At 41.0% G+C, this 23389-nt stretch overlaps 1 protein-coding gene across 1 annotated transcript in view; it reads right to left on the bottom strand.

The window, feature by feature from the left end:
- Positions 1–8278: 8278 nt before the first annotated feature.
- Positions 8279–23389, bottom strand: part of BBS9 (Bardet-Biedl syndrome 9) — a 580067-nt gene continuing 564956 nt past the window's right edge. The window contains exon 23 of the mRNA XM_055347541.2: positions 8279–10029. Coding sequence (XP_055203516.1) covers positions 10016–10029 — 14 coding nt within the window. The 3' untranslated portion in view covers positions 8279–10015. The remainder of the gene's footprint in view (positions 10030–23389) is intronic.

Genomic DNA, 23389 nt, shown 5'->3' with positions numbered 1-23389 from the left:
TCCATCCTGATTCAAGAACCAGAGACAGAAAAGAAAAAAACCCAGCTGCCCTTACTTTCTGGAGTAAAGCCCCTCAGCAACTTCCCAGTCTGTCTGTCCCTACACCAATGACCTGCCTGCTGATACACACTGTGGGGAAGTCAGACTGTACCAGACAGACTCCAGAGGTCAGCTTAACAACTCTCTCCACCAGTCCTAGGGTGAAATACACACAGCGACAGTCTAGCAAGGAGGGAATATAGGAATCACCTCAAAGAGTGAGAGAATTCTCAGAGAACCTAATCAAACACAAGCAATTACACTATCTTCTAAGGCCAGTGTCAAGAAAAGAGAAGCATGCTTGTATCATCACTCCTGAGCCAAATTTTGCACTGCATCTCACCCAGGCAACCAGAAAGGGAGGACAAGAATGCAAATCCCATTGAAATAATAAGTAAATAAAATCACTTTCTTTCACAGCAGCCAGACATTTCTAAGAGGTTTTTGCTAAGGCAATGTACTGAACAAGAATACTGGGAAGGAATTGCTGAATGGAAGAATGATTAGGGTGGATGAGCGTGTTTCCTTTAAAAATAAAGAGATATAAATGATCATAAGTTGCCATGCATATTTCAACTTGATGTTTAAAGACATTGTACTTAGCAGGTAGGAACTGTTGCCCTCTACTGGCTGGAACGTCATAAGAATGCCATGATTTCATATTTGCAGTTGCCTGGATGCTTTTTATCCTTCCAAGGGTGCAGATGGTCACGATGGTGGTGAAAATGATGATGAAGGAGAAGGAGGGAAGCAGGAGAGAGAAGGAGGAGGTGATAACCACGGCAATAAGAATCCCTTAGATTTATACAGCACTTTAGTGTCTTACAAAGTACATTCGCACAAACTGACTTACTTGAGCCTCACAGTTATCCTGTGAAGAAGGTGATGTTGCAAATGAGATGACTTTGGCAAAGAAATTAGATCAGTTCCTACAGATACCAAGACAGTAAGAGGCAGAGCTGAAGTTCTGACTCAGGCTTTCTAAGTCCAAGCCCTGGAATGGTTTCCCTTCACTCTGTTTATTTGGCAAGTTCTATTTATATTTACTTAAATCCAGTCTTTCGGGGAGAGCTTTTACAAATCTCTTTTCTGTACTGAAGATAGAATTCATTAACACATTTATTCACAAACATTATTATACACCTGTTCCGTGTCTGGCCCTTCAATTGTAAACTAGGGAATAGCAGAGAACAAGGCAAAGTCTAGCTCTTATGAAGCTCTCATGGGGCAGTCAACAAACAAGGGAACAAATCAATGAGGATCATAATGTCAGAGAGTGGTTCGAAGGCAATAGGACAAGGTGAAGATTTACAATGGCTCCAAGGTGAAAATGAACTTAGCAGATGACAAATTTTGGTAGCTAGAATTTTTTCAGACAGGTGACTTCTAACAGAAAAGGACCAGCCTTGGTCTTCCTAAATATAAGTCTGGAAACCATAGGAGGATATCAGAGGGGTGAACTGGAGATGGTCAGTTTTGCAGACACCCCTTTAAGAAACCTCTGAAGTATGTAGGTAGGAAAGATCTCTCCTTGAAATGTGTATATTGTTCTATTAACTAAGATTCAGAGAGCTCATTTCTAAAAGATCTGCATGACTGATATTCATTTAAATTTATTCAGCCAGTTATATGACTCATGCAGCTTTATATACATAAATATCTAAAACCTGAAAACAACCCAAATTTCAACTGGTGAATGGTAACACAAAGTGTGGTGCATCCATACCATGGAATACTACTCAGCAACAAAAAAGGAACGAACTGTTGATACATGCAACAACTTGGATGGAGCTCAAGGGAATTATGCTAAGTGAAGAAAAGCCCATCTCAAAAGATTACACACTGCATGATTCCATTGATATAGCATTTTCAAAATGGCATTGCTGTAGAGATGGAGTGCAGGGGAGTGGTTGCTAGTGCATAGAAAAGAGGAGGGTGTGACTACAAGGAGGAATACAAGGTGCTTTCCCCCATAGTGACAGCATAGCTCTGGAACTTGATGTGGTGGTAATTATACGAATCTATATATGTGATAAAACATCATGGAATTAGATACAAAAATATACAAAAATGAGTGGATGTGAACACTGGTGAAATATGAGTAAGAGCTGTAATCCAGTTGATGATCTGGAGCCAATCAATGTCCTTGCTTCATGATGTAAGAAGTCATCATTGGGGGAAACTGGATGATAGGTACTCGGGACCTCTGCACTACTGTGACAACTTATTGTGGTCCATAGTGATTTCAAAAGAAAAAGAGAGGGAAGACAAAAAGAAGACAAAGATGAAGAAAAAGCGAGGACATGAGGAGGAGGAGGAGCTGCTGGAGGAGGAGCACGAGGAGCAGGAGCAGGAGAAGCAGGAGGACGAACAGGAGGAGCAAAAGGAGGAGGAGGAGGAAGAACAGGAGGGGCAGGAGGAGGAGCAGGAAGAGGAGGATAAGCAGGAGCAAAAGGAGGAGGAGAAAGAGGAGGAGGAGCAGGAGGAGGAAGAGAAAGAGAAGGAGGAGGAGCAGGAGGAGGAAGAGGAGCAGAAGGAGGAGAAGCAGGAAAACAAGGGTCAGGAAGAGGAAGAAGAGTTGGACGAGGAGCAGAAGGAAGAGGAGCAGGAGGACGAGGAGCAGGAGGAGGAGAAAGAGAAGAAGGAGCAGGAGGAGGAGGAGAAAGAGGAGGAGGAGCAGGAGGAGGAAGAGGAGCAGAAGGAGGAGGAGCAGGACGAAGAGGAGCAGGAGGAGGAGGAGCAGGAGGAGGAAGAGGAGCAAGAAGAGGACAAGGAGCAGAAAGAAGAGGAGCAGGAGGATGAGGAGCAGGAGGACGAGGAGCAGGAGGAGGAGAAAGAGAAGGAGGAGTAGCAGGAGGAGAAGGAGCAGGAGGAGGAGGAGCAGGAGGAAAAGGAGCGGCAGGAGCAGGGCCAGACAGCCAGGCCCCCAGACCCAGCAGCCAGAGCTCTAGTACAGGTGTCGCTGGGATCTCCATGGCAGCTCACACGGCAGCCTCTCCCAGTGCTAGGGCTGCCGCAGAAAGAGCCTGGGGAGGAGATGGACTCAGGCACCCACCTTGAGGGCACTTAGGAGAGCACCTGGCGGGGGCTGGTGCTGCTGCTGGGTGTGGGGGCAGTCACCTCTGAAAATGCGTGTTTTTATATTAAATGGAGGGATTGGATTAGGTGGGTCTCAGGACTATCCCATGCCTAATATTCCGCATTTCCAGGAGTCGCCTAAGCGAATCTGGTCACCATGATTCAGCGTTCACTTGTGCTGCTTGCTCTGTTTCCTGACAGCCAAAGTGAAATCACCTATTTTTTGTGCCAAGTGTTGACACTCATCATAGACAGCTTGTGTTAGTGACTATAGTTTTATTTGAATATCTTGTCCCACAACTAAATTATAAATTCCTTTTGAGGCCATAACTGCCTATTATTTGTGACCCTTGGTGTCTTTCACATAGCAGGTCTAACTGCAGAGTTTATAATAATTGAACAGAGCTCAGTGACTAAAAAAATTAAAAGTTCCAGTTGAAAATATTGATATATTTGACCATTTTTTTAAAGTTAAAAGTTTTGTAGGATAAAAATCACTACCAAGCCAAAAAATTAATGGCAAACTGGACAACATATTTGTAAAGATAACAGGACAGATGTGAATAAGCAATGCACAAAACAAAAATGACAAATGGCCAATAAGTACATCGATAGACATTCAGTCCCATCCTTATCAAAGACACTAACATTAAAACAATGAGATGTGGCCGGGCGCAGTGGCTCACGCCTGTAATCCCAGCACTTTGGGAGGCCAAGGTGGGTGGATCACGAGGTCAGGAGATCAAGACCATCCTGGCTAACACGGTGAAACCCCGTCTCTATTAAAAATACAAAAAATAAGCCAGGCACTGTGGTGGGTGCCTGCAGTCCCAGCTACTCGGGAGGCTGAGGCAGGAGAATGGCGTGAACCCAGGAGGTGGAGCTGGCAATGAGCTGAGATCATGCCACTGCACTCCAGCCTGGGCGACAGAGTAAGACTCTGTCTCAAAAACAACAACAACAACAAAAAAACAATGAGATGCTAGTTTTTGTTTTTAATTTGTTTTTATCTATTAGATCAGCAAAAATTAAAATGAATTACAATATATAACATTAGCAAGGATGTGGAGAAATAGACATTCTCATTAACTGCTAATAGGACCATAAATGAAGGTGGTGGGCATGGAGTAAAATTTGTTGGTAGATAACAAAAGTCTTTAAAATGTGCCCAGTAGTTCATGACTTAGGGATTTATCTTAAAAATAATAATCCGGGAACAAACATACAGAAGAATAGTAATTGAATAACTGCCTGGAAGAGTATAAATTTGGAAATAAGCTAATTTTTCATTAACAGAAGAATGAATTGATAAATAGGAGTGTTTTTTATCTAGTGGAATATTATATCATAGTTTTAATGAATAAACTAGAACTACATGGATAAATCTCTAAAATACACTGTTGATGCCAAAGATCAGGTTGGAGAAGAAAATATATAGTATAATAGCATCTGTATAAATCTTAAAAACACAGAAAACATTATTATTTTGTCCACTACATATGGTTCATGGATATGCAGCAAAGTTATAAAATGGCTGTAAAAGATACTCATCAACTTCAAAATTGTGTTTGAAGGAGAAGGATGAGAATATTGTTTGTATGATGTTTTGGTGCCTTTAAAAAAATGGTTGAATTAAATGAGAAAATGCATGTATGGCCTTTGGTGTAGTATCTGACTAAATAAATAGAAATATCAACTATTAACATAATGTTGCTACCTAAGTATATACTTATACGTACGCACTTATAACTTACTATTCTTGTGTATGTCTCCTTGTTCCCCAATTATTATTTTTTAAGACAAATCCATAAGTGATGAATTCTTAGGCACATTTTAAAAAATTTATTTACTTTCAAATTTTAGTCCATCTCTACCCCCTTCACTTACGGTCTGACTGGCAGGTTATGAGTATAGTCTAAGAGGGAGGCTTTGAACTTTACGGGGAAGAATACAGAATAAAAAGTAATGCTTAAGGTTGAGCATGAAAAAAGGGGGAATATGTGTAGAGGTGCTTCCTTCGACAGGAAGGAATTGTGCTAGATGTGTGCCATCCATTGTCTCCTCGAGTCCTCACAGCAACCTATGTCACAATTTTATTGGGCCCATTTCCCTCACTGGGAAACTGAGGCTCAATTACTAGATTATGTAATTTGGAGAAAATTATAGCTCTATCAGTGGAAGATCAGGGATGTAAATACGAGCTTGTTTGACGCCAAACCTTAGGTTCTTTACATTGGATCACAGTGAGTTGAGAAGTAAAGAAATAAAGGAAGTTTCTACACAGATGCTGGAAGGGTTTACAAAGAAAGTCAGGGTGACATGGGCCTGCATCTCACCATATCTTGGACTGGATTTGCCATTGAATTTCCTGCTAATGTATTCTCAGAAGCTGTCCCAGGGCTGGGGACTGTGTCGTTGACCTATTAAACAAACATCCCTGCTGACAAATGTGGAGGCTGCCAAGATGGGATGCAGAGTAAGTAGGAAGCTGACAGCAGATCCCAGCACCCATGGTCTAATCAGCAGGATTTCCAGCAAAGCTCTCAGTCCCCCAGGGTCACAGGGCTCCCTGGTTCCTAGCTTTGCAGAAGCCAAACAAGAGTGTGAATGATAAGTAGATAAGGACTGCCTAGCATGAAAAACAAAGCCCAGGATTTGGGACTTTGCAGGGGACACGCGATCTGTAAGCAGTTTTTATTTTTCCTTTCTGTTAAAGTTTCCAAGACCTGAAGTATACGGGTTGGAGAAAGGGGGAGACAGTGCTATTGTTATTGTAAATAATACAATTGTTTAGAAACTGCAAGAGAAACAACTGAAGAAGTACTAGAGTGTGGCATGTAGTGTGGTGGCGAAGATCAACTCCATAGCCACACCAGCTGAGGCTGAGAGGAACATGTGTCTGTTTAACACCAAAGAGAAACCCTCTCAGGAAAGACAGAAACAGAACATTATGATGTGCCCTTGGAAAAAGAGCCCTGGGGGCATGAGCATATGACCTACGGCAAGACCAGGGAATACCTAACCTGTATCCTGGATGAGCAGGAATTAGGGAAGCTTGAGGCAAAGGGGAGGAGAGGGAAGAAGTAAGAAGGAACCCAGTAATTTAGCAAGAGTTTAGAATCTGCAAAGAAATTAACACTGCTGATAATTTCTCCATGGTTGGAACAATCTTCAAATGTCCAAGAACATAGGTAACTGTCATAGGCTGAAGAATGGCCCCTCCTCAAGAATTAAAAAAAAACATTTAAGAGTTCCAAGTTGTAATTCCTGGAACCTGTGAATGTTACCTTACATTAATTCTTTTTTTAAAAAAAAAGGACCACACAGATGTGATTAGGTTAAGGATCTTGAGATGGAGAGATTATCCTGGATTATTTGATCACAGAAGAGAAAGCAATGTGATCACAGAGGTAGAGATCAGAGAGCTGTGGTCACCTGCCAAGGAATGCCAGAAGCCACCAGAAGCTGGCAGAGGAGAGGAAGAGGCTAGATCCTCCAGAGTGAGTGTGGCCGCACCTCCACCTTGATTCTGGTCCAGTGGTAGTGATGTTGGACTTCTGGCCTCCAGAGCTGTGAGAGAATACATTCCTGTTGTTTTAAGCAACCACATTTGTGGTAATTTCTTACAGCAGCTGTAGAACACTAATAGAACTAAAATTCAGTTTTGAGAAATTTGTTGTGTTGCTCTGTTAACTAATCCCCAAATAGTCATAAGTAGTCATTTAAGCTTTGTGTATAAAAGTAAAAAATTGTAAACATCCTAGAATGTCTATCAACAGCCATTAAACAAATTATGATAATTTGTTAAGTGAAGTACTATGCAAATATTAAAAATGAAATGGCAGAAGTATAGAACTTATTTCTTGACATGGCCCTGTGTTCATAATATACTTACCATTGAGCAAAAAACAATAAATACCAGTTATATAATACTTTTTTACATTTAAATTTTGACCTGTTTGAAAATTATTCTTCTATACGACATGCGGTGTAGATATAAATATATCTCTTCCTACTTGGCTACCCATTTTATAATTTGTCCCAACACCATTTATTGAGTAGTATGTGCTTCCTCCCATATATTAAATTCCCATATATTGCATGTATTAAATTTTGCATATATTAAATTCCCATATATTGCATGTATTAAATTTTGCATATATTAAATTCCCATATATTGCATGTATTAAATTTTGCATATATTAAATTCCCATATATTGCATGTATTAAATTTTGCATATATTAAATTCCCATATATTGCTTTATTTTTGGACTTCTCATTTTGTCCCATTCTTCTGTCTGCTTATTCATGCACGCATCAATGCTGAGCAGTTATAATATAATTTAATATAAGATAGGACACCTCACTCCATTGGCCTATTTTTTCTGAATTTTTCCTGCTTTTCTTGCTTTATAGTTATCTCAGTATTTTTTTCAATAAAACCAGTGGGCTCTTTTTTGTTATAATCATGTTAAATTTGTAATTAGTGAAAATTGATAACTTTATGGTGTTGTCTCCCTAAGCAAGAATGGGTAGGTATCTCCTGTGTTCGTGTGTGTGTGTGTGTGTGTGTGTGTGTGTGTGTGTGTGAACATACTCATGCTCTCTTCAGAAGTGATTTTGAAGTTTCCTTCATATCTTTATTTTTTGTTATCTTTATGAAGCTTATTCCTAAGAAGTTTATCCCTTTTGTTACTATTAAACATGGGAATTTTTCATTATACTTTCTGATTGTTATTTTATATATATAATCGATTTTTATCTTTATTAATTTGCACTCTAATATATTGCTGAATATTCTCATTTTTAACTTTTTCAGGTGCCACTTTTGGGTTTTACAGATAAATTATCTTTTACAAATAACAATAGTTACATTTCCTTCATTCCAATTTTTGTAGCTATCACATTTTCCCTTTTCTGATTCTATCAGTTTGTGTTTCTAGTAAAATGATAAAAAGAATAGTGATATCTATATAATATTCCTGAATTTACTGGGAATGTTATTAACATTAAGCATGGTTTATACTGGATTTGGACCTGAAATATTAATAGATGTCAATGAAGTATCTGTTATTAATGTATTGAATGTTTTATCAAGAATGGATATGAGATTATGTCAAATGATCTTTCAGCATCTATGAAAATAAACAGTTTTTCTTAGATTAACATAATAAATTTATTTATATATTTCTTAATATTGAAACAATCTTGCATTCCTAGAATACCTACTTAGATATGATATATTATTGTTTCAACGTGTTGTTGAATCATATTTTCTAATATTTAATTTAGGATTTTAAAATAAATATTTATAAGAAAGATAACTCTGGCCAGGTGCGGTGGCTCACTCCTGTAATCCCAGCACTTTGGGAGGCCAATGCGGGCGGATCATGAGGTCAGGAGATCGAGACCATCCTGGCCAACATGGTGAAACCCCGTCTCTACTAAAAATACAAAAATTAGCCAGGCGCGGTGGTGGGCACCTGTAATCCCAGCTACTTGGGAGGCTGAGGCAGAAGAATTGCTTGAACCCGGGAGGCGGAGGTTGCAGTGAGCCGAGATCACGCCACTGCACTCCAGCCTGGGTGACAGAGTGAGACTCCATATCAGAAAAAGAAAGAAAGAAAGATAACTCCATTTTGTAATCTTTCTTGGTTTTGATATCAATGTAATGCATTTTCTTTGTAAAAATTGGAAGTTTTCCTTATTCTTCTATGTGCTATGCTTTTTGTATGTTATGGGGTTATTTTTTTTCTTTATATATGTGATATAATTCCCCTGTGAAATCATCCGGGCCTCATGCTTATGTAGGAGATTACTCTGAAAACTTCCCCTATTTCTTCTGTGGTAATATATTGGTTTGGATTTTCTTTCTCTTCTGGGGTCAGTTTTGGAAAGTTATATTTTTCTGGAAAGTTGACCATTTCATCTAAATGTCAAATTTATTTGTATACAGTTGTATACAGATTTTATGATTTAAAATTTTGCCTCTATTTATTTTCCTTTATCATTTGCCATTTTTGTAGAAAATATAGGAAAATTCTTTTCTTTACCTTCAGAGTAGAAAATGAAAGCTTTTGTAACTATGACTTAACAGCCAAAAGCCATAAAAAAGTACAGATGAATTCTACCACATAAACTTTATATATTAAAAAACCTTTGCACAGCAAAAAAAAACACTATAAGAAATGTCTAAAGTTTGACAACAAATTGGGAAAAATGTGAAATTTACACAATAAATCAAGGGCTAATATCCTTACATATGTATAAGACATATTAAAAGACCTTTTGTAAATACAGAGAAAAAAAATCCAGTGGAAAAGTTAGCAAAAGATATGATGATATGGTTCAGAAATAAATTACATATGGCTCAGGAACATATGAACAGATGTTTATCTCACTTATAAGAGAAATTCATATTAAAACAAAACTGAGAGACCATTTTTAAAATACATATTGGTAAAAATGTTAAAGTGTGATTACATGCTTCTGTGGAGTGGCTAGGGGAAACAGGTAGCCTCATATATTGCAAGTGGAAGTAAAACTTCATGCAATACCTAAGGAGGGAAATTTGAGACTCTCCATCAAAAAGGAAAATGCTTTGACCAAGACATTCCACCTGCAGAAACATCAGCTACATTTCTGGGCCAGCTGGGACTGACAGCCAAGTACAGCCTCTGACACCATCTCTGCTTACAGCAAGTCCCATAAACTCTTACCGGATGGGGACAGTTTTCACACAATAGAGGACAGAAGCCGCAACACACCCAACAAAATCACACTTGCTGATGTTGGCCAGAACATTTCTCACAGCTGTTTCTCTTTCCTGGGTTTGACAACGAGGGATCCTGTGCACTGAACAGACTCAGCCATATGATCTCGGCAACGCAACACCTCTCAGTCTTCAAGCACTGAAAAACCACAAATGAGAAGTGTACTCCCACCACTAATTGCTTTAAGATGTGATATGAATTAAAGCTGCCTTCCCTCCCCTTTTTAATTCAGGCCACTCTATTAATTTTGCTACCCAAGGGTGATTACTCTAGTTGTCCTAAACTTTGCTGACAACCTGCCCTTCCCATGAAATATGTACCGCATTTCTAGAGAAGGCCTTTGGTTAAAGATACCCTCCTTCTTTGTGATACTTTGCTCACCTTTCCATAACTCTGTATTCTGAGTAGCAACATGAAATGTGACAAACATTCCTCACCAAAAATGATCATGATCCTAATATAACATATTCCATTTCTATCTCATTCCTCATTTACCTTTACCAAGGCACCATTCAAAGGGTTAACTCCTTTCCCCCAACAGAGTGAAGCATTTTTTGCTGACCCAGTGTGAGATGGGTTGGGCCAAATTCAATTTAGCTGCAGTCAACAGGAAAGTAGGAAGAAAAATAGGATCTAACAAACAAAGCATTAAAAAAAGAGGGAGTCCACAGCAGGAAATAATTATTTGGGCAATTGTTCACTTTGTTAAAGGACCAGCCCGTATGAATATCCATCAGGATGCAGTGCTGTGTCCGTGGTTTCTCCGCAGCACCCTGTCTGGTCTAATTAGTTACAAAAGCAGTTCTATGGGCTGGAGAAATGTGCAATTGTGTTGTGTTTCAGGGGAACAAACACATATGTCATTGAAGTGGAGTCTGGCACCAGCCTATTTTGGTGAAACCTCGAGTGGTCGGCCAGAATGGAATCAATACGAAAGGAAGCTCTGAATGCCAACAGAAGTGGTTTACAAAAATAATTCACTGACCATTCCATCTGCCTCGGATTAAGCGTGTTAAACGGTTCAGTTCAAGTTAACATTTCTAATATATAGATATACACAAAATAAACAAAACCACATACTTTTATCAAATATTTGCATTTGAAAACCTCCACTAACATATACACACCCAGAACTCAGCCTGTGCTCTTTCATCTGACCGTATACTTTTCCCCTCAGAACATTTACACTAAAAACATGGAATCTGAAAGAAAACTCAGATTGGCCCACTAGAGAAGAGTAAACCCCCTGTGGAAAGGGAAGTGAAAATAATATTTTCAGAATAAAAATCTTTCAGTCTGTAAAAGGAGTTTTATAGCTCAGTCTTGGGAAAGTCAGCCAAAGGTTCACCTGACATGTGAACAGAGCAGGTCTTGGGGAATCAAGGCTTAGCAGATTTGTTCTTTCACAGTCCTGACAATGGGTGCTGGAACCAAATCAATAACCTGTTGATATTGCAAAACTATCAGTTTGCATAGAAAGTCTACTATATGCATTTTTTAATTGCATAAATTAGAATCTAAGGAGACATGATGCCACAGATAAATAACAAATAAAAATGTCAACACATATTGAATACTTACTAAGTTAAATACTGCTCATGTAATCTCTGTAACCACACTGAGGCAGGCATTGTATTACTATCTCAATTTAGCAGATGTGAAAACTTAAGCACAGAGTGGTTGAGTAACTTGCCCAAGATCATACAGCCAGGAACTACAAGAGGCCTGGATTGGAACCTGGGCCATCCAACTCCGGATCATGCTCTATTCTACTCCCCAGTGTACACAAAATAGGCAAGAGAGGTGTCACACAGGAAGACAGAGCAGTTTCCCACAGCAAGTCCTAGGAGCAGACAGGGTGAAATTAATCTACTCATTGGCAGGCCTTTGCCTCCCATTCACCCCCTTCACACAGTAGGCCATGAAACAAAGGGGCCCTGCATCCACTCAATCTGTACTGCAATCCTTTGTTCCCCACCTGCCTACCCTGGGGACTCTTGCCCCTTACCTGTGGAAGGAGGGTGAAATGGGATAGCTTTTCACAGCCCAGCAGGGAAAAACAAACAAACAAACAAAAAAGCCAGCTGCTTCCCTGGGAACAAATTCCTAGGCTTGGCTAAAGAATGGCTTTGCAGGCCATCAATGTCAAGTTCAAACTCTGCAAATGAGCATATCCTGCCAGATCAAGTAGCTCTAGAGATTCTGCTTCCCTGTAGGGTCCCACGACCTGTGCTCCAGCTTATCTGGTAAGGAAGCAGAGGTGGACCAGGAAGACAAAGGCAGAAGGACTCGGGAGCACATGCTCCTACATGCATTTGACGCAGCTTGTCTCGGTGAAGCCTCACAGGATCCTGTGTGGCTGATGAACTCAGAGTGTGTAAGTGGCTTGATGAAAGTCACACACATAGTGAATGGCAAAGTGAGGATTCAAGCTGAGCTCTGACTCCTAGCCCTCGCTTTGTTGGCTTGGTGATGCTTGGCAGCCCAGCCAGCAACCTCAAATGCCACTTGGTATGAGTTTTTCAATGGTGCCCTTACTCCATGCACTGCCAGCAAAATAGCACAAAAATGATAAAATCGGTGAGAGGATTGGCACCCCCAAAGAGGGCAGCCCTGATGCTGGAGGACAGGGGCTCAGGTCCCTGAGACTGGTCTAGTGAACCTCCGCTAATAGGGTCCTTGGCTTTAGTCTGCGAGCAGCATGTGAGCTCATGCGGCTCCTGGGTCAGGCTGAGCAAGACTGTGGAGCGTTTCCAGCACTCAAGGTGACGGGAAATGTTGAGCAAAGTAGGTGCAAAGCCTTGTCTAATATTTCCATTTACCTCCTTTGTCTGTCTGAATAAGTGTCATTAATTCAAACCATTTCAAAATGGGGCTTGAAGATGTGTGAGAGCGGAAGCCCCCAAGCCCCTGGCCTCTCCGCACCACATCCTTGCTGACTCTATCTCTTGTGTGCAGTAATCAATTGAACCCCAGCAAATGTGCTGTGAATATTGCAGCTAAACTGACCACTAATGTGCGTGTGTCTGTGTGTGCACGGCGAGGGGAGGGGGACTAGAAGCAGCATCCTAAGCCGGCTCTTCTCCCATCCATTTCCCTGGCCTGACATCCCCCTACAATCAAGTTACCCCTCCTTCTCCAGCACCCCACCCCCCAAATAAAGCAAGACCACACCAGGAACACTTCAAGGGAAGAAAAGACACTTCAAGGGGAAAAAAGGTGTTATTTTCTCTCTAGGAAATACCCCCAAATCAACTACTTCACTAACTTCTCACTGCTAATGCTTTTCTTACAGAGAGCAGAGTTCTCACTGAAATAACAGCTAGCTTCAATAATACTGTAAATTCTGCAGCCAGAAGGAAAACCCATCCTTTTCCAAATGCAAGAGAAACGTCTGAAAGCTTAGCAATGTACAACTTTAATATTTTGGTTGATAACATGCCATGGACCCAGAGTATTTTCCATTTCCTCTTTGTCCTTTTTCCAGTGATCTTAAGGCCTTTATTAAATCTATCAAAACCTAAATATGAGTCGTGATGGTAAAAATTAGGTGACTTTTTTCCTAACAAATATGGTAGAAAAGTATACCCATCCAAATGAGTCTCATCCTCTTCAAAGTAGACTCCTACATGGGACTTAGGCTTATGTTAATGAGGTCTCACCCCCCCCCCCAAACACACACACACACACACAGAGTTATCTATGTGTGTGGGAAATTCTTTTGCAGTTGCATTCAGCATAGGCACATCATTTTGAATACACTTCATGGTACCATACTACAATTTTTAGGAAAAACCCAAGATGTTCAGTGCCATGTCTGCTGTCTTTAAAAAATAATCAAGCTGAAGCATAGTATTTGAGGGTCAAAATGAGATTGCACTAGAGCAAAAAAATTGATTTTCTGATGTATCCTCAGAAGTCTTTTGTACTGGAGTCCATTATCCAAAACACATCAAAGCAGATTGAGGGCTGAGGAAGAGTGTGCCTGCCAGTTTAACCCCTCCGGTATTTAAACACTCCCCACCTTTCAGCAATTCCTGAGGCACCTCTGAGATCCCCTGCCTGCCCTCTGCATACAGCCCGGTATTCAAACATCTAAGCCAATTCTAAAAAAGCTGTTTGTAAACTGTAAAGCCCAGGATAAACATGAGTCTATTCTCCCCAGATCTGCTCTATTAGCCACAGGGTCTGTCATCTGTAGACATCTATGGCCACGACTAAAATAATGATTTCAAAACATTCATCTACTGCGGTTGACCCTAGCCCTGACCTCTAGCAACTTACTGTCCACAAAGGGGTTCCGTGATCTCTCTAAAAATCACTACTGTAGTAGGCAGAATTCTAAAGATGTCCCCAAGATTTTTACCCAACAGTCATTCAATTCAACACAAATCTAGGTGATGCTATGAAGGGACTTTGCAGATGAATTAAGGTTACTGGTCAGCTGACTTTAAAATAGGGAGATTATCCTGAATCATCCAGTTGGACCCTACGCAATCACTTGGGTCCTGAGAAGCAGAAGAGGAAGGCAAAAGAGGGAACCAGAAGAAGGTGGTGGAAGAGGGAGGCAGGGGACAGATGAGCTAACGGGAGGTCAGAGAGATTTGAAACATGAGAAAGACTCAACCCATACTGCTGGCTTTGAAGAAAGAGGAAAAGGGCAATGACTCAAATAATGCAGGCAGCCTCTGGAAGCTGATAATGACCCTGATCAACAGCCGGGAATGAAGTGGGGACCTCAGTCCTACAACCACTTGAATGAAACTGGAAGTACATTTTCCACAAGGGCCCCTGCCTCCTTGTGCAGCCCTGCCCACATCTTGATTTTACCTTGTGAGACAAATTCACACTTCCAACCCACACAACTGCAAGATAATAAATGGGTATTATTTTCAGCTGCTAAATTGGTAGTAACTCACTGTGGCAGCAATGGAAACCTAATACAGCTACCCACAATGTTTTCCTGACATCTGCAGTCTTCTAGACAAAATAGATCACTCTTAGTATTAGAAGATACTGTTTCAGTCCAGTTCATTTGGCAAACATATGGGGCACCCACACGCTGGGCAGAAGCCAGGCGAGAGGACACATCACAGGTCATAATGGAGAAGACATTGCCAGGGGCTAGATGGGCTACAGCCTGATATTTGGAAACAGCCAGGGGGAAAATGAAATGATGTGAGTCTAGTCTTGGTGCTTAACACTGACTGCTCATTGGATTCACTTGGGGAGTTTTTAAAAATCCCCATTCCAGCTCATACCTCAGACCAATTACATCAAAACTTCAGGAAGATGAGCATCAATGCATTTTAAACCTCCACAGGTGATTCCAATGAAAGTGAACATTGAGAATCACTGGTCTAGGCATGAGGGAAGAGGAAAATTTGATTAGGTGGGGGACGATTTCATCTGCTGGTAGAACTTGTGGGAAATACTCAAGAACAAAATCTCCTATTCAGGTGCTGGCAGGTTGCTCTGATGGAGTTTATCTTCATCGTTGACATGTATTGCTCAACAGAGAAAAATGCAGACATTGTCTGTCTTGAAAACTGTCATATTCCCCAGAACTGGCAGAATGCCTGGCACATAGTTGATTCTCAAAATTTTTCACTAACTATCTTGTCTTTTCAGTAATTCTCAGTTCCACTCAGAGGAGTATGGAGACATTGCAGAGTTTCCTAATATAAAACAGGGTGTGTGTTTGCAATGTGGAAAGGCCCTCTGCTCAACTTTGCAGGGAGCATTTTAGGAGGACATGGAAGATTTTGCTCAGAAATGGGGAGGAGGGTAGAGTAGAAAGCTGTCTACCACAAGGCTCTTTCTTAGTCCTAAGTATGGATACCAACAGGGGTGTAACCCTTGTAGAGGGTTTCTTTCCAATGGGTGACAAGGCTTCTGCCATGATGGAACTGACAGTTGAACAACTTGGGCCAATGGCTGGTTTTCCCACATTCGTAAATTTCTACAGTGTGCTTTAGAATTCTCAAGTTACTCTGTGCATTCTCAGTACTTAGGCATCAAGGCAGGGGGCAGGGAAGCAGGCTTGTCTTTATGGTAATGTTTTCCGTTGAATATGTCCTATGGGATGCATCCTCTGGCTAATATGTGAAGCCTTCCATGCCAGGTGGGTTCAGGGTGACCGACCGCCTTCCAGAATCTTTCCCACATGAACTGCATCCTTGGGTCTTCTCACTTACTCATGAGTTGGTACACTGAGCTGACATTCTCCATTGCCTGGAAAGCTTTTTCCACATTCCAAACACCTGAGAATCATTGCCCCTGTGTGGACTCTCCCACAGCGACACCAGTTGAAAACTGTCACAGGAGATTTTCCCACACTGCAAACATGCAAGGTTTTGCTCCTGGATGGATTCATTTGGGGTCAGTTCATGGCTGAAGCTTTTCCCCACAGTGGCCCTGTGGATCTCACAGTCTCGTTAACTCACATACTGATCACACTTTGAGACAATCTGAAAGCGTAAGTTATTATTTCAAGTGTCCTACTTTACATGTATGAATCCGTTTTTATTTGGCTGATGGCCTAGGCAAATACCATTAGCATTTTAAGCACAGGTTGGCACAACAAACGTTTCCATAAAACGTTTTTTGAACACACAAATATTACTTTGTCAAAGGCTTTCAATGCTGCTATTCCCTGGCCAAGGAACCTAGAGCTAAAGTTTCTCAGCTGTTGCTGCTGCTGCTGCTGCTGCTGTGAACTCCTCCTTTGCAGCCCCAAAGCAATCCCTTCTAATAACCAGTAAGCTTAAAGGGAAATGCAGACATGGAGAAGCAATGTCTAGGGAGGAGACTCTGAATATAAAAATTGTGCAACTAAAAGGTTTTTACAGTTAATGCAGCTCTTTCCCACTGTGAAAGACTACCTTTAAAAGCTGTCATTTCCTTTGCATTAACTAAAAATGGACACATCTGTTGAAAGAAATAGGGCGGGGAGAAGACAATAGCTATTATGATGGTCAGGCAAAGTGTGTGTGTGCATAAACCTCTGAAGAAAGTGCAAAGAGGGGCAAGACTGGTGGAAAGATTGCCACAGGGTTGCTGTCAGTTATTATTTATACATCACCATAAATGCATGGCCGTCAAAGTCAACGGCCATCTTACTTAACTGCCACCTAAGTGCTGGCAATGTGAGACCTCAGAAGAATGACTCTTCTATTTAATATTTAACCAGATGCTTCCATGTTTGAAAATATACTTTGCTCCTTACAAAAGAGGGAGCGAAGGCTGACTTGCAACTTCCGTGATGTATGAGCTAACGTTGAGAGTAACAGAAAACCAGTCTTTGTTCATCAAATTTCATTGTCAGTATTTCCACCATGTTGGCAAACACAGCGTTTTTCTACAAGTTTGAATAACTTCCTATATTATTGCATTCATTAACATCTTGATGAAATAAGCTAAGGTAACTACTATATCTGCACAATGGAGATAGGAAAGCCAAGGCAGGAAGGTTTTACACAATCAGCCCCAGGTCAGGAAAGATGGAGGAAGGGCTAAACCAGAAGCTGACTTTTTTGTTAGGGTTTGACTTTTGTGGTAGAATGGAAAGGTCGTGTTACCTGGACTGATGGTCTTTGGGAAATTACCCAGATTACCAAATGGAACCAGAACTGCCAGTTGCACTCAGCACCCTGAGATGTGCTAAGTGGCGATGCCCATGTTACTTGCAGAAAACTGGAGACTTCCCACCTCTCCTCCTTGAGTGCTCTCTCTCCTTGTCTCAGGTACATCCCTTGCCTCTCAGTCATTTCTCATCTTTGTCCTCCACCTCTGGGCCTTCTCCAAGCCCAGACATCATAGCCATGGCCAACCACCCATGGGACAAGGTACTCATGCATCCCATGGCCTCATCTTGAAACTGACTTAGAAGGCCATCAGTCAATCAATACAGTGACCAACAGGCACACAGAAAACAGTCACCAAGAGCCTCTGGGGCACACCTGCCAGACAGCCTTCTCCCTCTCTGCATCATGAAGAATTTACTTTCCTTCATGCCTTTCTATTCTGCTTCCGCCTGTGTGTGTGGCACGTCTCTTAATGGCTCTGTGCTTCTGCCCATGCTTGGGGAGGGGGTGGGTGGGTGATGGAAGTAGCCAGCCCCTTGAAAGGCCCTCTATTATTCCAGAGCTGTTATTGTTACAGCTTGACTGTCAAGCTCTTTCTCCCACGTCTCTCACACATCATTTCCTCTTGGGCCTGTATATCTTAAATGAAAAATGTAAGGACATAAGACAGACTAAGAACAAGAAAGCAATAGCCACAAGAAGGAAGACTGTCTGTTCTTGTTGTTCTTGGTTTACTTTAATCTCACCTTTGGGCCTCTTTAATACATCCCACTCTCCTGAAGGAAAAATAAGAGAGACAGAGAAAAATTGAACAATGAAGCATTTCTGTGCTCCACTCACTAGTTCCCCCATCCCACCATCCCAGACCCCCTAGGGCCAAGAATGACTCCCATGCTTCATAAAATTTCAGATAATATTGAGGGGGATGTCAGAATGACTTCACTGGCACATACAGACAGCATCTGTACAGGCTTCTAAGGGAGATGGGATCAGGCACAGAGCAGCCCCTTGTGCCGGGGACAGTATCAGAGGGTCCCATTATCTGCAGAAGGGATGTGAAATTGGAACAACTCCAGCTGAGAATGCACCAAGCCACACCATTTACATGAAATATACGGTGCTGGGCCCGCCACAAAACAGGCTGGCTTTGATCTTGGTGAACTTTTGAATCATGTGTGACTAAAGAATTCTTTACAAAGAATTATTTCAGCTCTCTGAGTTAATGAAAAGCCAGGCTGCACAATTTATGGAAGCAAGAGACCAAGCATTAGAAGGAGGAAAAAAAAAGTCGTAAAAAAAATCCCCAGGAGCCTTTAATGCGACAGTCCTCATGGTCTGTGCGGATCTCTAACCCCACATTTTTCTGTCAGATTTATTAGGTCTTACTGGGATTCATTCTTCTCAGCACTGGGGTTGTGGAGATGATCTTAGGGAGAAAAACGTATCTGAGGCAAAATGAACAATATTGATGAGACAAAATCAAGAGAGCAAGCTCCTAATTATCAGGCAGGGATCAACCCCGCATATGCCACTTTACAAAACTGGTGTCACTTAAACACTGCCATAGTACCAAAAGGATTTCATAGGAGTCCCGAATACCTAGGATCAATGATTGTAGCCGGCGCAGCAAAAATCCACAAAATCAACCTGCCATTTTTATTGTGTGAAATGGGTCTGCTTCCTGAACAACTTCATGGTAGATGATGTATTCTCAGGGGAAAAGACATATGGGAAGCTTGGGGAAAGTGACCACTTAAAAGCAGAGTGCATGTCTCTTCTAAAATGGATAATGCCTGCGTGCGTTGGTCCGGTATTTACTACAGAACCATCTTCCAGAGAGCGTATCACAGGATACATACGAAGAGAGAAACTGGAGTAAAAGGGTTAAGATGTGAGTCATCTCAGATGTGGGAAACCATTTCTCGCCCAAGGCTGGGCATAGTTCACTTTCATTTATGCTTTTCCAAGGTTTTTCTTCCAAGAGGAGATTAAAGACAGCAGTGATCTCTGAGATTCCTTCATTCTTTATGCTGCAGTAATAATAAATCTAAACCTTTCCACTGGTTATCGCTTTCAATAAAAAGAAAAAATTCTACCCATAGGCCATCCTCTACACAGTGAGAGGGGAGTGTTGGTTTGGATAATTTTTCTACTATAGGGAGGCAACCTGGTGCAGAGGTTTAAAGCTTGGTCTCAGCATCATACCACCCTGGTTTGAATTTTCCTAGCAAGTTCTGCCTTTTCTGGCTGGGAACTTTGCGCTTAGCTTTATTCTCTATGTTTCAGTTTCATCATGAGAATAATGATGCTGTCTCTCTCTTTAAGTTGTGATAAGGACCCAATGAGATAATAGATAATAAACTCTTTCTGGTATATAGTAAACCTTCAGTAAATACTAAATGACTTCCTGAAACAAGACGCTTTAGAAAATATATATGGGTTAGGTCTTTTTAACTTAATTTTAAGCAGTTTTCAAGTTTAAGGAGGAACATGCTGTTTAAAAACAGAACGAGAATGCAAATAACATCCGTTTATTGCTCCAACGAAGCTCTCAGTTGAACAAATTCCCAGTAGCTATTAATATATTTAGCGTATACCTAGGTGTGAGCATGCCAGCTATTTTAATGTACATCATTTAATTTTTTTTTTTTTTTTGAGACTGAATCTCACTCTGTCGCCAGGCTGGAGTGCAATGGCACGATCTCAGCTCACTGCAACCTCCATCTCCCAGGTTCAAGAAATTCTCCTGCCTCAGCCTCCTGAGTAGCTGGGATTACAGGCACATGCCACCATGCCTTGCTAATTTTTGTATTTTTAGTAGAGACAGGGTTTCACCGTGTTGGCCAGCATGGTCTTGAACTCCAGACCTCATGATCTGCCTGCCTCAGTCTCCTAAAGTGCTGGGATTACAGGCATGAGCCACTGCACTCAGCCCATCATTTAATTTTAATTCTCAGAATCAATACATGGAGGAGACTACCATGTTGTAGCTTTGAACAGCGTTCAGTGATATTATGTGATTAGTTTACAGTTTCAAAGGTAGGAAGTATCAGGGCTTGCACTTGAACTCAGAGTTTCCTATTCCAAGTCCAATACTCAATCTAGACACCATATTTCTTTTCCTTTTTAGTTCCTAATAGGTCATATTCAAAATTCAGATTATAGGATGCATAGTCTTTACTAACAATAGCTTATCACATCATAAAATAAAAAGCAGAATCCTATTATAACCTGTCCCTTAGAAAAATATGCATGACTTTGCCAATAAGGGAAAGTAAATTCTGTGCCTCTTGGGTATCCAGAAACAAGAATGAAATTAAAGAATACCGATCATTAAAGGCTGAAATTCAGAGAAACTAAAAAAAATAAGTGAGGGAGTTGAGATAAACATCAGAGAATGCTACTAAATCTTTGAGAAAACAAAGTCAAGATTTGGGGGGTTATTTGGGTTTTTTGGTGATTTGAAAAGGAAATTCTCAAAAATACCTTCTCTCCTTAAAAAAAAACCCACCAATAACCTGTGAATTATTTTAACTGCTGGTTAAAAGTAAGTATTATTAAAGTGCCCTGGGGCTGTTTCTTTCTCTTTTTCTTCCCTGTCCAACATTCCACAAAATAAAAGAAAGCTAATCTGCAAGTTTTTACTCTCTTCCAATACAATTTTTAAAAAATAAAAGGTCCCCATGTTGGGCCATATGCATTCACAGCCCATGTTAGGCATCTCTGGGGAAAAGTCTTGAGGCCCCTCCCGGCAGCATGGTGGAAAGTGAGCAGCTCTCATAGAATGAAGCGACGCTTCCACAGACCCATTCCCTCTACTGAAGCCACGATGCCAGTATATTAGTTTTCTAGGGCTGCTGTAACAAAGTACCACAAAGTGGTGGCTTAAACAAGAGAAATGTGCTGCCTTGCAGTTCTGGAGACTAGAAGTCTGAACTTAGTGTGTCCTCAGGGTTGATTCCTTCTAAGGACCCTAAGGGTCCTCAGGGAAGGATCTGTCCCAGGCCCCTCTCCTTGGCTTGTAGGTGGCCTTTTCTTCCTGTGTCTCTTCACATTGCCTTCCCTCTATGAGCGTCTTTGTCCAGATTTCATATATATATATATGAAATCACATCATATCATAGATATATATCATATATATGATATATATGTATGATATATGATAGATATGACATATATGATAGATGTGATAGATATATGATATATATGACAGATATAGATATATAGAGATAAATATAGATATCTATCATATATATGATCATACATATATATATATATATATATATATATATATATATATATATATATGATCTTAAGACAGGTCTCACTCTGTTGCCCAGGCTGGTCTTGGACTCTGGTTCAAGTGATTCTCCCACCTCAGTCTCCCAAGTTGCTGGGACTACAGGTGCACACCACCACACTCAGCTAAAATTTCACCTTGCTATAAGGATAGAGGTCATATTGGATCAGGAGCCCACCCTACTCCAGTAAGACCTCAACTGATTACATCTGCAATGACCCAAATAAAGTCACGTTTTGGGATAAGGACTCTAAGATACAAAGTTGAGGGAGACACACTTCAACCCATAATGGTGGGTATGGCTCTGAAATGTTGTCTAGAAAAGTTGGCTCCAGCCACTGAAAGGATGAATTGAGTATTAGCCAAATACTGTCATGCCTATTAACACACTTTCTAAGATTCTTATACAAATAGGTAGTATTGTGTCTATAATCACCTTGAAAATTTTTTCCCCTAAGCAAATAAACTCTCAAACCACTGTAGTCATGAATTACAAGATGGCACCCTGACTCTTGAGATGCCTAACCTGTTATTAGTGGGTATCTAACTATCTGAACTAAAAGGAGGAAGACACAGGATTGGGGTTGGGGAACCAATGAAATAACATTCAAACACATTTCTGTTTGAGTTACAATACCTTGCTTAGTAAGACAGACAAATGTTTCCCACTGGGTACTAAGGTTTAGGGCTTATTTTATCTGATTTATGTACCATTCAGAGTATTTGAGTTAGCCCTGGTGTGGTCTTCTCTGGATCCTTTTCTGGGAACCCTTCCTCTGCTCCCCACTACCAGAATGAATTGTCTGCCTTTACCTGAACTCCCCAACATTTTGTGTTCCTGACGTGGCTCATTCCACAGACTGAAATCCTTGACAAAAGAGGTCATGCTTAATCACTACAGCCACAGTACAAAGAATAGTACAGTAAACATGTGTTAAAGGAAAGGAGTTCAGTAAGTATTTGCAGAATTAAAATTGGATAAAAATGGACCATCTTAACTCGAGAGTCAGCTGGCCAGGTGCAGTGGCTCACGCCTGTAATCCCAACACTTTGGGAGGCTGAGGCTGGAGGATCACTTGAGCCCAAGAGTTCAAGACCAGCTTGGGCAATATGGTAAGATCCTGTCTCTACAAAAAATAAAATACAAAAGAGTCTGTGACCACCTAATTGTCCCTTCTGAATAAAGAGGCACAGCCATCCTCCATTTTTTCTGAGGAGACCATAGAGGGAAGAAGCAAGAAGGGTCTTGAGTTGCACTGAGACTGCTACCCACCATGCAGACAGGTTCCACCTGTTTATGTGAGTCCTTTGCTGGGCACTCACAAGTGACATATCAAAACGCACAGACCACAGCTGACTCCCTTGTGAAGATGAAAAGATTAGATACTTTGAGCCTTTTTAAGCCAAAAGTATGACTGTTTAAATTTTGTCTTCCTTTATTTTGAACTAGCTTTGCTGAATCTCTGGACAAAGCTGTTGGAAAAAAAAAGTGTGTATCTTTTTGCAGTAGTTTCTCCCCTATGAGAGTTTCTCTATGGCATTTACTGCTATTTTATTTGGGCACATTTGGTTTCTCCCACAAGGACTCTATCAGCTGGCATTAGGAAATCTT

The sequence above is a fragment of the Gorilla gorilla genome, chromosome 6, assembly GCF_029281585.2.
Source record: "Gorilla gorilla gorilla isolate KB3781 chromosome 6, NHGRI_mGorGor1-v2.1_pri, whole genome shotgun sequence".
Lineage (NCBI taxonomy): Eukaryota > Metazoa > Chordata > Mammalia > Primates > Hominidae > Gorilla > Gorilla gorilla.
Note: the sequence above shows the minus strand (reverse complement) of the source record. Positions and strands in the feature narration are given on the sequence as shown.